Genomic DNA, 19,208 nt, shown 5'->3' with positions numbered 1-19,208 from the left:
CAGCAAGTTGGAGGGAACTTTTGCTTCCGGTTCGCCTCACAGCTGCAACTTTTGTGTGGCAGTTTGCTTTTGTCTTCGGCCTGGGGTTTTTTTTTTTTTTTGTCATCATCTCTCCCGCTGTCTTTCACTGATTTTCTTGTTTCCTGTCTGCCTCCATTGGCGACTCCATCTGTGGCGGCATCTGCAAATTGTCGCATTAAAGTTTTTATCTGCACCTTGTTTGCCATTTGCCGTTGCTGCACTTTGCTGGCACTTCTCCGAGTCCATTTGTTTCAATTGAATTCCACCGCAAATTATGCCTTTGTCGCGAATTTTGAATTTTTGGTCTCGCCCGCTCAAACGACACAGACTGTGGCGTATACGTAATCGAATTAATCCATCAATTGACAACCCGCGGCGCAGCCTGAGTGGAATGTGGTGGCAACGCCAAATGAATATATATATATATTGAATCCATAACGAATGTCAGATTCTCTTTGATCAAAGGTTAACTCTGGGAAAATCTGGAAAGTCTCTCTCCCAAGCGGTCTCTTCAAATGCTTAGCAAGTGTTCGTTCGTTGCTGCTTGATTGCGGGCAAGTTAACAGCCTCAAGATAAACTGCCAACTGCAAGGATTCCACCGCCAACACAGGATATAAAGCACTTTAATTAACTTGCGGACGCGAGGCACTCACAAAGTTTCAGCCATCAACTTTGAACCGCAAGGTAGTTTATTTCTCAAGGATTGCGGTCGGGTATTCTACCATACCCTGGCTCCGACATCCAGGAATGCATTTGGCCACCTACCGCATTATATGGCCAATAAGGATAGACAGGTATGTGGCACACACACACACACACACACAACAGGATGCCCCACCACACTCCCATGGTTGCGTAATTAATTTCTTTGAAAATATTTTGGCACAACCCATAGTTTTGGCCATTTGTGCGGTCCTACGAACAGTTTGTATCCTCGCTGAGTTATGCACGTGGTTAATTCCCCAAATTTAAAAGCAGTTTAATTAAGTTGTGTGGACGTGGGTGTGTGTGTGGGTTCCCTCCCTCCACACAAGGGCAAAGGACAAATGCCATTGACAGTTTTCGGGTTTTGCAATGTCCTACGAAAATATTGTTCTCTGCACCGCTCCATAATGCCTGGACAAACAGTCGAAATGGGACTCGAGGCAGCTGGAATCTCTCTCGGTACAATCGAATATGCCAGAGACTTTGGCAAAGACTTTGACCAGGCGCTGACTTTGCCAAAGTATGCAAACAATTTTTTATCAAAACAGAAACTTAAATAAAGCAAACAAATTGATGTGCCCCACCCACTCCCGGCACAGTTGTAGGTGGGTGGTACGACCCAATATAACAAGACTAAAAGATTTCCAAAAGAATACAAAGAGAGATTGAGGGAAAATGGGTCGAGGGGGTCGATCTTTTAGTATCTTTGCGCCCAGAGCACAATTTATTGGCCCAGCATTCATTCATCAGCAGGACGGACTCATCAGACTGTAATAATTTGCTATCAGAGAGTGTCACGAACAGTGGGTGGCTGGTGAATGGTGGATGATGGGGTGTATGTGGGATGTGGTACTAAACTAAACGCCTCGCGGGTGCTGCTTCGAGAGGTGGCTGGCTGGGTGCTTGGGTTGTTGGGTGCTGCCATGAGCTAAGCAGTCAAAGTGAAATTGAATAAAGGCACGAACCACAATATAGGAGGGGGCTGTAGGGGATGCCCAACCAAATACCCAAGGGATGGTGGGTACTCCACTATAGGGATACCTTGTAAAAGTATGGGAAAGAAGTTGTAGATAATTGGAGTCAGTAAATAAATTTTAAAATTTCATTGCATCTTTAAGAATCCATTCATGATTACCTCTGTATAGGGTCACCATCAACACCATCATAACCTTTGCTACCCTTTATTGTAGCTGTCCAAACAACTGAAAAATTAAGGGAGAGAGCGTTCGAGAGAAAGAGTGGAGTCTGGGAGAGGATACTGCAATGGCAGTGTAATGTCAAGTGTGCGGAAGCATAAAACAAACTCCTAACGGGTTAGCTCTTTTTTTCACTCTCTTTTCCTTTTAGTATCCCTCCTTCTTTCCCTTTCCTCAAATATGTATATGTGTGTGTGTGTGTGTGTGTATATTTGTCTATGTCAAGTGTCAACATTTACTTCGTGACAACACAAATTGTGGCTGCGGCCATTTTAACACCCGCAACAACTGCGTGTTCGAGTGTGTTTCATGTATCTAGGGCTGGGGTGTGTCTGTGTCTGTGTGCGTATGCCCCCAAAAAAAAGCCACAAGTGTTGTCCCGGAGATCGTGTGTATACCCGTCTACACTTTGGAAAAAATAAGAACTATTTCAAGCAGAGATTGACAGGTCGATTTGGGAATTTCCAAATGCAATTTTGGAGAAATATTTGAAATGAACCTTTTTGATTTCTACTTGAATCTCTTGGTGTTTTATCGGTGTAACCAAACTTTTTCCTAATATTTTCGTTCCCTGCGTTACTTTTTTCTGCATTTGTGTGTGTATCTGTATCTGTGTCTGTGGGTTCTTGAGATTTTTCATTTTAGATGTGGTCGCTAACTTGCCACGCTTTGAGTTCCGTCTCTCGCTCTCTCCCTCGACTGCTCTCTTTGTGCATTGCAAATGAAGCCACAATAATAAAAACCCCTAGACTCTCATATGTAGAGCGTAGCTATATGTGTTCTGGTGTATCTGTACATCTGTGTGTGCTGATGTATCTGTGTGTGGTGTTGCTTTTGAGTGTGTGTTTTCTGGTTTGGCACAGACTGCAACAACCTACAAATTATAGTTTTAAGCTGGCTTTTCCTCTGGCTTTCCCTCTGGCTTGTGCGAATAGATGCTCTTTCTGCTCTTATCTTCATAGCGCTAACACTCTCAATGGTTTTGCTGGTTAGTTGGCTTTCCCCTATGTCTGTCTCTTTGTCTGTCTCTCTAAGTGTCATTTTCATCGCATCGCAATTTCTAATTTGTTTATTGTATTGCCACATGGCTGGGGCGACATTCTTGACTCCTTGTAGAGGTTGGCATTTGCTAAATCTTAATTGAATTGCTGAGTTTTGAGTGGAATGTCTGACAAGCAGACACAACCATTCTAGAAATGTAAATATTGTGTGAACAATTTTCTTCGGTTCAAATTATTAAAATATTATGGAAAACCAATATATATGGATGAATTTGTACTTTCCACTTAGTAATAGTTGCTCTCTTTTAGTTATAGATATTTTCCATCTCGCTTACATTTTGCTATACAGCAGACCAAATTATAAATAAGAAAATTATCGCACAAATACGGGGAATTTATTCCATACAAATAAGACATATTTTATAGACTTTTTATGGTATTGTTCGAAGACTTTGTCCCTGCTTACTCTCCGTATAATATACCCACAGATTCTATCCAACAGTAAAGAAAGATGTTCGACATTCGCATATTATATTCGCATAGCTTGTCTCTTGTATAAGAGCTTGTCTATGTAAAAGCTTCAAAAGCTCAATACCGTAGAATATAATTTTAACACAAACTTTCGAAGTACACAAAAAGTTGAAGTTCGATTTAGAAAACTCTCCTACACCTCTTCTATTTCTAAATAAGGATATGTTCTCACAAAGTCTTCTACAAACATTAAACTTATACAACACATATTTAAACTTCTTCTATACTTAGTTTATTCTTATTATAAGTAGAATAACTAAACAGAGATCTATGCTGGTATAGTAGATTATTTTAGCGAAAGTCAAATTATAGGAAACTTTGTTCGGAAGAGTTTTTTCTAACTTATGATGATTTTTCGGAGATAAGAAGCTTTTGCCTAACCTACTATAAGTTTATCTTATATTATATGAAAGTCTTATATTCTATCGCTCTTTCTAATAAGTCAGAAAAGTCGAAAATATACTGATAAAGCTCTCTACATAATTCTTATACACTCTTATAACAGAAAAAACTTGAATGGAAAAAAGCTTTCACACGTGTATACACAGTCTTTCGTTGAGATGTGATGTGCTATAAAGTATTGTGGAGAGTTTGCCATTTGAAATTAGTTTGAGATAGATTAGGTTCCTTGCCCTATGCTCTTGCTTGCTCACAGCAAGTTAATATCTTTCTAAAAACTTTTAAAAATTAAATTTCACAACTTAACCACATGTCTGAGCCACAAAGGCTTTCTTCTTCTGTGCTTCCACACTTTTTTGTGCTCATCCCCAAATCCTGCACAGATGTCCGTTTCAGTGACTCCCAAACACACACAAAGAGAGTCGGGAGAGTGTTGCTTGTGCAATTTGCAGTAATTTTGTTTTGGCAATTGCCAGAAAAACCTTCATACATTATAAAGCAGTTTGGTCTGGCAGTTTGTGTGGAGCTCTGTCAAAGTTTAATTGTTGCGGTTTATGTTTGTGTCTGACATTTCTGTTTGTTTCCCTTCCCTGAACTGGAACTTTACTTTCATATATATGAGTATTTTTATGAGCCACTCATTAAGTAAGCATTTGGAGCTAAAGTTTTAGGAATTTCCATTTTTGCGAACCCTCTGTTAACCTCATTTTTTTGTGGTCAACCCTAAAGTATAGTCTCAAGTGCAGTTGAATTTTATATTGGGGTCGTGGAATCAGTTGAGAGTGTAATTATGCAAGGTTTCGTTTGGTGTGGGAGATTAGCATTGCCCTCTAGGGAATGGGGCAGAGACTGCAGTTTTTTAGTGCAACTTAAGTTCCTCTGGCAGAGCTAGATGCATGTCTGCCACTAGCGTCTGCAATTTATAAGAACTTATCGATGTCATCCATCACATGAGATGGCCCTCGAATAACTACCACTACCGAACTCCACCTCGGAGTCTGGGGTCTAGATAAATAACTTTATTAAGTGCCGAGCATGTGGTAGCAGTGCCATATCCCCATGTCAAAGTGCACACAAGGATAAAAATGGAACTGCGATTGAAGGAGAATGCGGGCCACAAATTGAAATTGAACTTGAATCGAGTCGAAAACGTTTTGTGCTCGATATTAATCAAAGTTGATTGCCTGCTAATATGGCAAAGCAATTTCATCAAATTGTGAGGGGAAACTGTCAGTGTGGAGCTTCTTTTATATATTTCTTTTTTTTTGCTCAGAGTTTTCTTCACATCAAATTAATTTTGGCAAACTTGTAAAAGTTTCAAGTTTTATATTAAAAAATTTGCTGGTTTCTAATAAACTTGAAACGCACACACAAATTAACTAGACGCCCAGTGGAAGCACGCTGCGAGATTGCTTCATAATTAAAAGCCACAACATGTTCTTGAGGCGGTATATCCCTGCGGGCTACCGCTCTCCAACAGCTTTAACTTCCACGAGTCGAGTCGAGTCGATAGGAGTAGCGGAGAACCTCGGACTCTCTGCAGAAAGTAGGTGAAAGTACTATTTAAGCCAGCCTAGCAGGAAAAACAGCAAAAAGCAGACGATAAAAAACTGTTGAGAAGCAGAACTCTTTGGCCAAGCTAAATATGAACAGGAGATGGAAAAAAGGAACATCAAAAATGAAAAAAAAATGAAAGAAAAATATGAGAGCGGCAACTTTAACCCTTTATTTGGAGGGTCTGCTATCTCTGGGTGTTCCTTTTTTTTCCAGCATTCTGCCGCTCTTCGGGGGGATTTTGTATACCCTTTTCAAGGGGGTATTAGTATTTTCAGCTTTTCTGACTCATCTAAATTTCTAACAATAAAATGTCCGAGCATTTGATAAGCATTTAAGGTGTAATTGGATAAACAATGAATCGGCCGGCTAGAGGCTATATAGTTTTCCCTACATCATATGGACCTTCAAGTGTATATAATGCTTCGGATCCCAAGGCTAACCCACTTCGTGGTAATTAAAAGGCAAAATAAAAAGTGTTTCTCTGCATTGGTTTAGGTTCCAGCTCCCTTGTTCCTTAAATAATTATAACCTTTCACCCCAACAGCTGTTGTTAGAGCATACCAAGTTCGCTGCATTCCCACTAAACCCTTTTGTCTTTTCTTTCATTTTCCCAACCCATTCAAGATGCGTTGAAAGTTTGAAATTAGCATTCAGTTACCCTACCCTACGCTTAATTTTTCTCCCATGCGGAGCACTGCTGTTTACTGGGACTTGGAGCTGAAGTTATCCAAGGACTGGTCAAGTTTTCGTTTCCATCAAGCATTAAATAACACGGACTGTCACTTACCAATTAACAAAAGTTTCCAAATATGCATTTGAATGTCGAATGCTGCTGAGTCCATTCAAATTAGAAGCAGACAATTTATGAAGCCTCGCCACTCTCCAGCGTGCCTTCTCTATCTATCTATCTCGTTTGCTATAGTCTAACCCTTTTATTTTGAAGGTTTCTTCCGCTTTCCACAGAAATCTTCCTCGGCTGGAAGGTTTTCTTATTCTTGGGAAACTTGTCGATGGAATCGCTCAGCAGTTGAGAATTGTTGTCGCCTCGACAGCGTAGGCAGCAGCAGCATCTTGTCGAAAACTTTTTGATTTTAATTGTTGCATTCGGTTCAAGTTTTTCTTCCTCTTTTTTTTTTGTATATTTTCCCTGTTTTTCGGGAAGGAACGAGAGGCAATTAAACTTTCAGTTCGCTGGCCCCGACTCGGCAATCGTGCAGTAAATGACTGACCCCGTTAGGATTGGTCCTTGCTGCGTCCTTTGTCGCTGTCTTTTGTTGGCTATCGCTTCTGTCTATCTCTCTCTCTATTACTCTATCGCTTGCTCTTTCTCTTCTTCGCCTTGTTGCAATTTTATGCAATTTTCTGTGGCAATTTTCAGTTTTTCCGTCTCTGTTTTCTGGGTTTGTTTCTCCCGTTTTCTTGTCTTTAAGTTATCTTTTATTTCCCTTATTTTTGAGGAACGATTCTTAACTGGATTTGGCAATTATTGCGATTTTGTATTTCCCATTGAATTGAGCTTAAATTGCTGGCTGTCCTGGAAAAGAGTCAGAGAAATGGAAAAAAGATTAGATTAGTTTGGAAAAAAAATAGCCAAGTGAAAGTAGAAAGGGGATAGATTTACGTTTGCTTTAAAGCTATCAAGTATATTTAAGGGATTGAATTTTTAATTACTCTCCAACATTGTTGTTCTTTTACGGGTTTCTACCTGTTCCATTGATTAACTATAATCATCCCAGACAACGGCAATGGCACTGACTCTTTGCCGATTCCAAAACATCACACAAATTATGGCCATCATAAATATTGAACAGAAGAAAATAATGAAAATGCCAATGCCAATGGATAATGCACCAGAGCGACAAACTGAAATATTAAGTGCGATTAAAAATGCAATAAATGCAGCAACAAAAAAACAAAATTGAATAATTGTTGCCGCATGCCGGCATCCAGACAGTCAGAAAGACAGTCGTTGGCGGGACGAGTGTGTCACATTTTTTTATATTTAATATATTGTGTACATATTTATGGGCCAAAAGAACCAAAAGAGCAAACCAGTTAAACAGCAGTCGAGCATAATTAATAAATGCAATAAAGTTGGAAAATTTGCTCACAGTTTGCAGAGAGAGGAGTGAAAAGAGAGAAGTCAGTGAGAGCACAGAAAAAAAAACCGCGGAGAGTGAGTTTCAGTAATTGAAGCGGCAGTTATTCTATGAGTAAAAATATGTAATATTGTAAAGCAATTATGGAGTATCGTTTTAAGGATTCATTTACATGACAAGTATTCATTTTGCTACATTTTCCCCGGCTTTCAAAGTATTAATATATACAGAAGTCCACTTGGTTTCTGCTTTGAGTTGTCAGTCAATAACGTGAAATAATTGAATTATGTCAATACACTAGGAAGTGCGATGATGATTTACTTATTCAGTTGCTCAAACAGATTTATATCTAAGGATAAAATCCGGGACTCAGAGATTGTTAGTAGGTCAGGATTACATGCTGCTCCAAAGTCTCTGCCAACTTTAAGATGGGACCCCAGCTGCTCTTATTGAAATTACACTTTAATGGCAGCATACCAAAGTAGGGGAGCAGAACGATGCTGGGGGATAATATGGCGGGGGGGATGGCAGAGCTTTGTGGAAACTTTGTCACAGACATTGCCATAGTCAGAGTCATAGTCTCGGCTCGTCTCGTCTCGGCTCGCGGTCCGTCTAGTCTTGCACAGTCTCTCGTCCCGACTCGCGGCCTGTCTCTTTTGTGCCATGAATTACTTTTCTTGACGTTTTGTTTTCTAACAACCGCACAAGACAATAATGCTTCCACTATATGTACGGGTGCGAGTACCAGTACAAGTATGTGTGTGTCTCTGCAAGAGTCGCATGTCACTCGGCTGCTATTTAATTTATGAAGTAGACCGCGTAAAAATTGTGCATTGTGGCATTGTGGACCTGCAGCCGGGACGGTACTCTCGCACAATGAGTGCGAATGGTCGGGACGGGGATTGGATAAAGCCAGGGACTTATCCTGCACTCTATGCATGGGGTTTTTCCCCAACACTCTTTTTATGTGTGTGTGTGTGTGTTTTTTTTTTGCACAACAAAAGACAGTTTAGAAATCGGCGAGAGAGGGGCAGCCGACATTGTCATTATGTTTGGTCTGGGCCGGATTGGATGCAAATGTTGCCAGTGATTATCTGCAAGTGTCTTTGGTTGTCACTTAAAATGGATTTCGTTTTGCTTCTCGTTATGCTGAATAGATGTTTGCTGTGCTTGACTCTGCTTGATATTCATAATCCACAAATCAGACTACGACTTGATCTTTTCTCAGGCAAATTCATCACAGTGCTCAGGCAGACCATTTATCACAATACTTTTCCCATCCTTGGCTGAAACTTGCCATCTAACATACACATTGACTGTCTGGGGAAAACTTTCATCGAACTGCGAGCAATTTAACACCATTTTGTGCAGCATCAGTGGATGGAGAGGAAAAAGTTAATCCTCCACTATAAATCACAAGTTATTAATGCTCAACGTGTTCGTGGTGAAGTGCTCCATTCCGCAGCATCTGCTGCTGGATCATCATCATCAGCAGCAGCAGCAGCAGCAGCATTAGCATCAGCATCCTCATCGGGTCGCCATTACCATCTCCATCGACATCTCATTGGCGTGTCAACGTCACGGTCTCTATTAAGTCACCTAATTAGTTATGGAGGCGCCCCAAAAAAAAAAGTATAAGTATTAGCAGCCAGTTAAAGTTGTGTAAACTTGGAAATGCAGAATTAAGTAAGAAACTTTCAAGAATATCTTCGAAAATTTGTTTGCTAATTAGGAGGATATAGGATCCGTTTACACAGCTCAATATGCTTATATGCTCTCCTCGTATATTTGCAAATCAATGTCCAAATTTGATGTACTCTGAAATGTTCTCATTGAGAAACTTGCACTTCATTCGGACAATTGACACGACCACTGACACGTGTAATCCCTGGCACGCGCTTTAAACATTCCATCTTTATATATATATATATATATGTACGTTTATATGACAGTACAAAAAAAAAAAAGAGAAAAAACCTCACCAGACGACTGAGAAACTAAGACTCATGCTTGTCTCTGAACTGTGCAAGACATGGATGGCATTGGCACTGTCATTGTGATTGCCCAACCAGGCAAAACTCCAGCGTCACGTCACGTCAACGAAACGAGACGCAAACCAAAATCCAGAAACCCAAATATGGGCTACAGATTAAAGAGAAAGAGATTTCAGTAGCTGGAGTGGATGTGACTGAGGGAGGGGACGAGACAGACTCGAGGAACACGAGGGCAAAGCATGAGTTATGGCTTGATATGACGACTATGTTCAACAATTTCTCTCCATGATTCTTTATGAGTGTGGTGCCGTCTGGGATATGGGAATGGCTAGAGTGCGCCGGTCTGCTTCCAGAGTAATGCAATAGTCGCTGTCAGTTCAACACATGGCAAACATTTTTTACGACCGCTACCCTGCCAGGCAATGCTGATGCTAAGCTGATGCAACATTTTTAGAACCCTTTTTGCATTGAAGGTTTGTTTGTGGGATTTAATGACAGATTAGTATTGAAATTTGCCTGTGGCATCCAACTGAAGAAGCGTCAGAGTTAAGGAAGAGTAGACAGAGATTTGTTTAATTTTGAGCTATTAAAAGCGTAGTTTTATTTTACTTAGCAACATACTCGGATATAGGAATGGATACATCATAATACTATCTATCCTGCTCTATATTTGGTATGGTATGGCATGGTATTATCCATTCACCTATGATAAGCTGCCAGAAATCCTCTGTCAGTCGTCATGGCCGAACCCACTTTTTTTTGTAGCACTGTCAGACAGCTGCTGTTGATTTCTTTGTGGCATGTGCTTAATCCAATTTCCAATGCAATTGTCGCTACTGAGATATGCCCGGATCGAGTGGGCGGGCCTTCGAGGACTGCGACTGCGAACACGATGCAGCAGCAGGACCCACCGAAAACTATGTTTCACAATTGCACGAGGAGTGCAAGCGGAAGGGCAAGCGACTCCATTGTGGTTTGACAGTGTCATGGCAAAGTTTTTATGTTTTTGTAGTTCACCCCCAACGCCCCAACTATTTTCGAATACCAATGAGCACTAGCAGTCGTAGCAGGCATGATGGACAGACAATGACGACAAGGGCAAGACTGTTCACTGTTCGACGTTCAGTGTGACGACAACTCTGTTCTCTGTTCACTGTTCACTGCGGTTGTCTCTGTAATTGTCGAAAAATTTCCAACTGATGTCCCGACAGAACACACACACGAACGAGCACAAGTCAGAGGGATAATTATGGCCATAGAGCGGAAATACCCGGAAAACCCCAACTCAGATACGCAAGCGGCATCAGATTCGGGGCAGTCAGGTAAGGGTGAGGGTGAGGGTGAGGGTGAAGGGCACTGATTAGAAATTGCTATGGGGCTGGATATGCTGGATTTCCGTTTTACAGCTAAATTCGCAACAATTAAAGCAAATCTTCATTCCATCTGCGCGTCTGGCGATACAAAGAGAGAGCGAGAAATGTTCATAAATTGTTCAGCAAAACATTTTGGATTCCGTTGGTGATGGCTGCTGGGTTCCAGCTTCCGATGGCTCCACTTGTTTGGCGGTTAGCAGTGGGCTGGCATCCGGGGCCAGCAAATTGAAAGCTCAATCATGTTGCAGCAGCTGTTCGTGCGAGTGGTCTCTGTCCCAGTCCTAGTACCACGAAAATTCGGAAATGCTGAAATGCGTGTTCGTCTCGATGGTTGGGTTGGCTGCTTGTTTGGGTTAACAGACGCTGATGGCAGTAACACCTCGCCATGGCCTTCTATCAGAATCAAAACTGCCAGCTGCCCACTCCTAACCCACTCCCACTCCCACCCACTCACACATGGGGAAATTATGTAAATGCCATTAATCCTTATGGCACACAATAGTTAAACGGATCGGCGCTTTATTGTCACGTGCCTACACACTCCCACAGCAGTAGGAACAACAACAGAAACCCAACGGACCAGCAGTCCAACAATCCAACAATCCAACCATCCGACTGGACCCAAAGACCAGACTTTTTATGCCCCACGTGCTGGTGAGTTGCGTGTGCTCTGGCACTCTCTCTCTAATAAAAGGGGGACACTCGCCCATACCCAAAATGATAGCCAACTTTTTCCTTGTTAATTGCGAAATCTCTTGGCGAAACAGAATCGGATGGAGTGTGCTACTTCTCTCTTTCTATCGGTCCCCGCCCCTCATGACACAGCCCGCTCTACACATTGCATAATCAATTACGTGATCAACGTTATGGCCTCCCTCTTTGATTTGATTTATGTACTCGTGTGTTTAACTGCTCCTGCAGATATCTTGGGTTATGAAAAAGTCAATTAGGGAAGTTGGAGGTAGATAAAGGGACTTCTGCTGGGACTTATTTCGAGGTAAGTAGAAGGGGAAGTCTTATGAGAGATTTAAATAATATGGTTGATATAAAAAATTAAAGCTCTGATTTTCCGAAAAGGGGAAATTTCTCTGAATTCATTAGTCCTACCTATCTTTTATTTTCTTAAGATTGTTTTATGATTTTGTGCATTTGCTACTAGTAATCGCGGAAGAGTATCCACAGAATCATTATCTTGAGCTACTCTACTTTTATGTTTGTATTTCATTTCATTTTTCACACAATCGAACCGCATTTCTCATAGCCAGTGCAATTATTGTTAATTGTGTAGCATTATTTTTCACTTGGCGCTTAATATATCACATTGATTGCATGTTGACTCAAGTAATGACATCTGAATCGAGTGGCAATGCAACGAGAAGTGGGACGCACGTTTTAAATGGTTGTTATTAAAAATTAAGTGGTTCGAGAGGAGAGCAAAAATGTTGGCAAAAGTTCTGATTGTTATTGAAATGGTTGCAATTCCATGACCAACAGCAATCGCGTATTAAGGGTCGAATAAAAGCCGCAATAATCCCTAAGGAAAGGAAAAACTGCAAAACGATTACCTGGGTGGGCAGAGGGCAGAGAGAGAGAGAGAGTGGAAAAGTGGATCCAAACAGCTGGTAGTGTTAATGTTTGACCATTTTCCCCAAGTGCCTTTCTTGCCACTCAACGTGGGGAGCCCTTTCATTTGGCACTTCCCTCACTTCATTGGGTTCCTCTCTGCACGATTAATTTGTCCCTCACTCATTAGAATAATACAACTAATGGGGCTGGTACATGACCTCATCCGCTCAGACCTCGACATGCGCATAATTAGCTGTAGCACTTTCAGCACCCCTGGAACCCTCTGTGCCCCTTTTCCGAGCCACTTGCCGTATCCATATCATTAACCTGCAGACCGCATAAATTCATGATGAATCCAAAAAAAAAGAAAAAAAGAGCAGAGAGGAAAAGCAGCGGGGAAACCGAGGAAGGAAGAAGGAAAATCACAGTTTGGTTTTATGTACACGCATTAATGGGTAGACAGGAGGCAGCACTGTGCGTGGGCTTTGCAGGACCCTGCCCAGGATCCCCATGGATGAGTGCTCCTGGTGTGCCGTGTACTTCATTTGGTTTATTAATTCACCAGCAACATGCAATCGACTTGTATGCGAGACTCCATGTTGATATTAGCCGCCGGAAGGAAGCAACCACCCCAAGCAACGTGGGCAAAGTCCTAACCAGATGATGTCCCTCAGTGGTTGTCAGAATTTAACAAAAATTTAATACGAATTGCTTAGAGTGAATGCTGAAAAAAGAGTGTCAAAATTCACGTATACTACATTTTACAGCGTTCTTACTGGATAGAAGTTCCCATTTAGCATTCAATCTAGTAACAGCAATTGGCTCTGCATCCCCCCACCATTTCTATACAAACAACCTGCTAGATCTGATTCCCTCTTAGCTTCCCTTTGGCGACTTCACTTGACAGGCAACACTTATTCCTTTCAAGTCGATGCCAAAGGGAGATCTTTAAATATTTAAAGAGCAACTCAATCAGTGCTTAAGAAGCACAAGAGCGAGAAATTAAACATGCAGCTCGTTCATTTTTGGGTCACTCAATTAAACGAGTGCATCTTGAAGTGCACTCCAGAAGGTAAATGCTGCTTTCCAGTGCCAGTCTGCCAGTGGCAGTGCTGGTGCCTGCTCCTTCCTTTCCCGTCCAAGTCGATGGCTGTTCAATGCTCCATTTTGTCGGTTCCTTGTCGTTGGCGATGTGGATGTGAATGGGAATGTCTTTGTTGGTGGAATGGTCAAGTTGCCTTTTGATTAAAAGGACATTGGGAAATAAAGTAGAGCAAAGTATGTGCTAAACTTTTTCACCGCCTTTCCATCGGCAACGATAAAACGGAAGAGAAGCAAAAGGACAGAGAGAAATGGTAAAGAATTCCAGTACCATCAGAGCCCCACTCTTGGAGCCCACTCGGGAGGTATGTAATTGTTAAGTGCTCATTAGAAATGCTCTAGACGAGACGAGCAACAGAAGCGGTATCCGAAAGCTGGGCAATGGACGAGGGCCCAAATGGAAGGTGAGCTCAAGTGCATTTTCAATTAAGAGGAGCAAAATATTTTGGCTGCACTTTTGGGGCCAAGCCAATAAACTGTTGAATTTACGGCTGGTCCTAATAGCTTTTCGCTCATTTAGCCATTGCTCAACACTCGCCATGGCAAACCTCATTTGATATTCGGGCAAAATACAGTTCGAAAAGAAGGCTTGCTTTTTGTGTTCCATAATAGATTCCCTCGGGTGCTGGCATTAATATTGATTACCGAATTTTTTCATTTTCTATGCTTTTCCATTGATTCATTTGTGGAGTTGCAAGAAGTTTTGGTGCTAATTGGAGCTCTGTTGCATGAACACTGAGTGAAATGGAATGGAGATCATATTCGTTAGAGTTTGGGAAATTTCATTCTTCAGGAAAGTAACTTTACAAATCGTTTGAAAATGATTCTGACTTTTATCCTTTGAATTCTCTGAATAATTCAGTCAGGAAATGTTAACGAAATATTTCACATAACTCTCCATAGCAAGCATTCCTAAACCCAGAGGTTCTCCCTTTACTATCTTACTTCTGTGGCCTTAGGACTCTTATTCATTAAAAAATTAACACCACTTTGTTCATAAATGCTAACGTGAAATTCTCATCATTTCACTCTCATTTCGGCATTTATCAAATTTTTAATTTTAGGACCATAAGAAAAAAGGATTCTGTCGGAAATAGAGTACGCCCTCAGTGTCTATCTCCCGTAGCTTTCGGGCATAAATGGAAATGGAAATGCTCAACCCATCAAATAATTTTCATATCGAAACGTTTCTAGTTTTAAAGTAGCCCTTGAATCCCTGTTCCCTGGCAGCTTTCTGGCTCTGTGCGAATTCAAGCTGTTACCACTCTGAAGCTTACGTTTAAGAACAAATTGAATTGCTATTAGGCACTCTGGTGCAACAATTTAGCAGCAACTACCAGCAGAACCACACATACTGACAGTGTGCCAAAGCGAGAGAGAATGAGAGAGAGAGTGAGAGGGAGGGAGGTCTGATGTGTGGAAACCGCATTAGGGAATCTTCCAGTAACTATTTCCTTCCTTTTGCCTTGTGCCTGCTGCCTGCTGGTTTCTCCTGTTTGCATTCACAGTTGGATGCAGCTGCTTTTCTGGAACTTTTGCCACTCGAGTACATTTTGTTTTTGCAGCCGATTAACAGTAAAAAAAAAGAGGACAACACTCTGACTAAAAACTAAGACGTTGCAAAATGTTGTGGGTGTATGGAATATGCGAGGGGTGCTACGTACAAGAGCCTACAAAGTAAAAAGTACAAGTCTTACTTTATTGAAATGTTGGTATATCAGTATAAATCTGAGTCTGATTTCTTTAGGGATGGTTTTGTCATCAGAATCTTGGTATTCATTCTTGGAACAACTTTTAAGGTTTCCTTCCATTATTTGTTGAGTCTCCAGTCTGAAGTACTTCTCGGACTTCCCTCGTATGTGTTTGGAATACAAAAAAACGTATCCCGGATCTCTGCATACGCCCGCCCCCCATGCAAAGCTTTCCCACAATATTACCCAACTTGAGAAATGCACCAGCAGGATGCATATTGACTTTTGTGTTGGCCAGATTGTGTTGGCCCTGGCTCATGTTCTCCCCTCCACTCCTCTCCTGGCCCTTGTTGTGTCTATAACATTTGATTTTTACAACCACTTGGCATTGTGTTGGGTCTCATGGGAGGTCGTCGGAAGAGATTACAATGAGCATCAGCATAATGTGCTGTCTGAGTCTGTGTGTTTTCGAAATTGAATTGATTTTCACCTAAGCAATATTCCTGGCTATATGGCATTAAGCACTATTTAGTATACACCCTTTGGCACCCAGCAACGTTTTCAGTTGTTAACCTACTTTGCACACTAGTTGGCTGCCAGAAACTTAACAACAGGAAGCAGCTGATAGCAGAGACTAACGTACGCTGCCATACGCCACGTTATCAAAATGCCAACAAAAACTATTTTGAGTTACAGCGGAAGGTGCAGCAGGTTCAAAGCACTCGGCAGAGAGGTTCCCGGGGTATGTTATGGATACATATATGTAGTACATACGGTTATGTGGATGAATCGAGGGCCTGGCATAAACTTGCAACTTATGCCTGCACTTTGCACACTTTTCATTATAAATATTATGCCGGTTCGAGTGTGTGTGTGTGTGTGTGTGTGTGTACGGAGGATGCGTTAGGAATGAGGCTCACACAAAAATGGTTGAAAGATACGTAACTTAACAGCTGTGGTAGGTCGATGGTTTGAATACCCTTTTGAGAGATGATGGAAAATGTTGGAATTTAAAGGGGAAACACACACTTTAAATAGTCCTTCTATACAGTTTTTTTCATGTCAAAATGTTATTTTGTTATCCTAACAGCTAGTTGGATATTATGAAAGGGATCTCTGGTGTGTTGGGGCTTTCCAAATCCAATAGACCAGCGCTGCCATTCTGTTTAAAAGACAGCTATTTTTATCTGATGAGTGCGGGACATTCAAAACGAAAATATTCTGCCAGTACTTTTCAGCGAAATATTTGTGAAGCAAAAATGCATTCTTATGTGCGTTCCCAAATGTTCCTTAAAATTAAAAAATCCGTTGCCGAGGGTATGCGTAAACATAAAAATAATAACAAAAAAAAGTCAGCTCTTTGATACTTTCAAAGCTCGTGGCGGCAGGAAATTGTGCGGTGAAATATAGCAAACAGCCAGCCGAAAATAATCAACATAACAAGAAAATGGTACCACAGAGAGAGATACGAGTAGAGCAACTAAATATTAGAGATAAAAGTATACCCTAACTGGTGCATAATTTATATCCATTTTCAAGCATAAGCAGTTAAGGTTTTACTTGTAGGAGAAGGGATATGAGAAGTTATCTAACTAAAAGAACTGAGTATAGATTCCAGATATGACAAGACGTTTATTGAATAACTCAGAAATTATTCGAGCACTATCTCCAGTAATCTCCTAAGCTTCCTGTTCTACATAATCTTCCAAACTGTGTACATTTTATCACTGAGAAAGCCCCATTTCAACCCACACCTACAGGGTACCTACAGGTACGACTAAATATTTCAAAAGACCAACTTGGGAACTGACGGAGCGAGTCAAGGCGTCTTCCAGCCAAGTGATAGGCGTCTGTCGGAAGAGCTTAAGGAATTTTTCCAGCGTGTGCTTTTGAGTAAAATATAAGTTTGTGAAACAAAAAGAAAATAGCTTTTTGGTAGCGAAATCGTGGCCTTGCTGCCGTAAAAGTGCGAGTAAGTATACAAGTAATTTTCTGCGGCTGACAAGCAATGCTAAAAATGAGAAGAGCTCCTCTTTGTAGACGGACATACTTTGCAAATATTTAAGTAAATTCATATTGATGCTGCAACCTGCACAGAAATCTGTGAAATTAGCTGAATAATTGCCTTCGAAAAGGGCAGTTCTGACGACAGGAGACAAGTAGAAACTTGTGCACTGCTTGGGGGATGTACAAAAGTTTAACATATTCCACTCACATACACACACTGATGGCAAAAGGTATGCTCATATAGGTTTTCCTGCAGGAGGAAGTGAAGCAAAGAATTCAAAAAGTTGCCAAGTCCGACGTGCAATGTTACATAAATTGAAATAGTTCTGTCGACAAGTCTCAAAATGCAATGCGGAAACTTCCAAGAGATGACAATTTTTTCTCTTGTTTTTTATATATTTTCTTTAGTTTTAATTAAACTAAACTTACATGCGAAAAGTTATTGTTATATACGAGAAACTGCTGCTGCTGCTGCTGCGGTCCCCAAAGATTTTTCTTTCTCTGGGCAGAAGAGTAAGCAAAAGTCATTTAAAAGTTTTGTATGCTTGGTCAGCCATGACTTAACATGCATATCTCATACGAATTTGTAAGGCAGCGACCCTCAACCCTTTTTCTTCCAGGAAAACGAATACACAAAAACTTTTGCCGATATTTCAAATGCAATGTGTAAAGAAAAGGGAAAAATGAGTTGAGGAGAACAACCTGAAGACAATAACTTTTGGAAATCCAATTACGAGGATTGAATGTATTTGGGTATATGCCTTTATTTTACTCCTCTTTTCTGCTGCAGCCTGCATATTAAATTAGCCAGCAAATTGAGTATGCTCTGCAGAGCTCTCTCTGACCCCTTTGAATATTTTGGGCTTGAAATCAAGTTTCCTCTATCACTGTGGCTCATTGGTGGGTCACTGGTGGGCCAGGTCAGGCATGTATCTGTCTCTCTCTACCTTTCTGTCCCATTCCATAAACTAATAAACAAGTTAACAATGCAGATGGAGATGGAGATGGAGATGTGGCACGACAGGCACTGGTTGTGTATTGCATATACATTGCGTATACGCAATGTGTTACGTGTGCGTGCTTCGGGGCTGAAACTTTTCCTGTGTCGTGTGTCTCTTCCTGTGGCTGTTGCAGGATAATTTCATTTGTCAATATGAAAGCGCAAAAGTGATTTACTTAAGTGTAAACTCATTTTCCACTCAACAACAGAACAATAAGAGAAACGGCAGACAATTCATGGCACTGTGTTGCTGCCTCAAGTGTCACAATACACCTGCCACAGCAGCAGCAGCAGTAGGAACATCTACGTACAACAATGTCACTGCGCTTTTCACCTTAACAACATAATGGCAATCAACTGATGGAAATGACGCAGCCACAGTTTCCAGGAGGTGTTGGATTGGGACCAGGACCAGGACCTGGGCTAGGGCATGGAATTGAAATTGGCTTGAACGGATGCGCAGGCGGAGGCGGTGGCAGTGTCTGCCATTATTCATTTAAACCTGGGGATTGAGCAAAAAGTGTGTTGCATTGCCTTCCCCTCCCAACAATCGACAAATAAGCCCAAGGCACTTTTCTGTTCTTTTTCTTTTGCTGTTTATCCTTTTCCTTTGCCTTGGTTTCCCATTGCTGCTCCTTCTGCAATTGAGACATTCTCACAGACAGACAGGACTCTGGAGCGGTTGCGGCTTTCGATTTGTTTGCGATTTAGAAATACAAATTGTGTGAGAGTGAAAGGTTGATTTTCCGCCCCTTTGTTCTGCTTGTCGCTCGCTCTACGAAATTTTTAGGTAAACCCCAAATTGGTTTCTACAGACAAATGCAGCAGGCAAGGAATGTGTATGGGTGTACTCGGATATGTAGATTGTGTCTTTATTTTTTATTAAATTGCCCAGATTTGCGCTGAGATAACAGCGCTGTAAGGCAATAGCAATTGCTCAAGGTATTTATGGGTGCTCAATGTGAA

General features: G+C 41.2%; 1 protein-coding gene across 3 annotated transcripts in view; it reads right to left on the bottom strand.

Moving 5' to 3' along the window:
* The window catches only part of LOC111077335 (putative neural-cadherin 2), a 103,929-nt gene that overhangs the window by 70,815 nt on the left and 13,906 nt on the right, over nt 1-19,208 (bottom strand). For 2 of the 3 annotated variants that reach the window (XM_041593926.1, XM_041593928.1), the window contains exon 3: nt 6,199-6,945. In XM_041593926.1, the coding sequence (XP_041449860.1) occupies nt 6,199-6,253 (55 nt within the window). In that variant the 5' untranslated portion in view covers nt 6,254-6,945. The remainder of the gene's footprint in view (nt 1-6,198; nt 6,946-19,208) is intronic. The other variant, XM_041593927.1, reaches the window with a different exon arrangement.

The sequence above is a fragment of the Drosophila obscura genome, unplaced genomic scaffold (assembly GCF_018151105.1).
Source record: "Drosophila obscura isolate BZ-5 IFL unplaced genomic scaffold, ASM1815110v1 contig_200, whole genome shotgun sequence".
Lineage (NCBI taxonomy): Eukaryota > Metazoa > Arthropoda > Insecta > Diptera > Drosophilidae > Drosophila > Drosophila obscura.
Note: the sequence above shows the minus strand (reverse complement) of the source record. Positions and strands in the feature narration are given on the sequence as shown.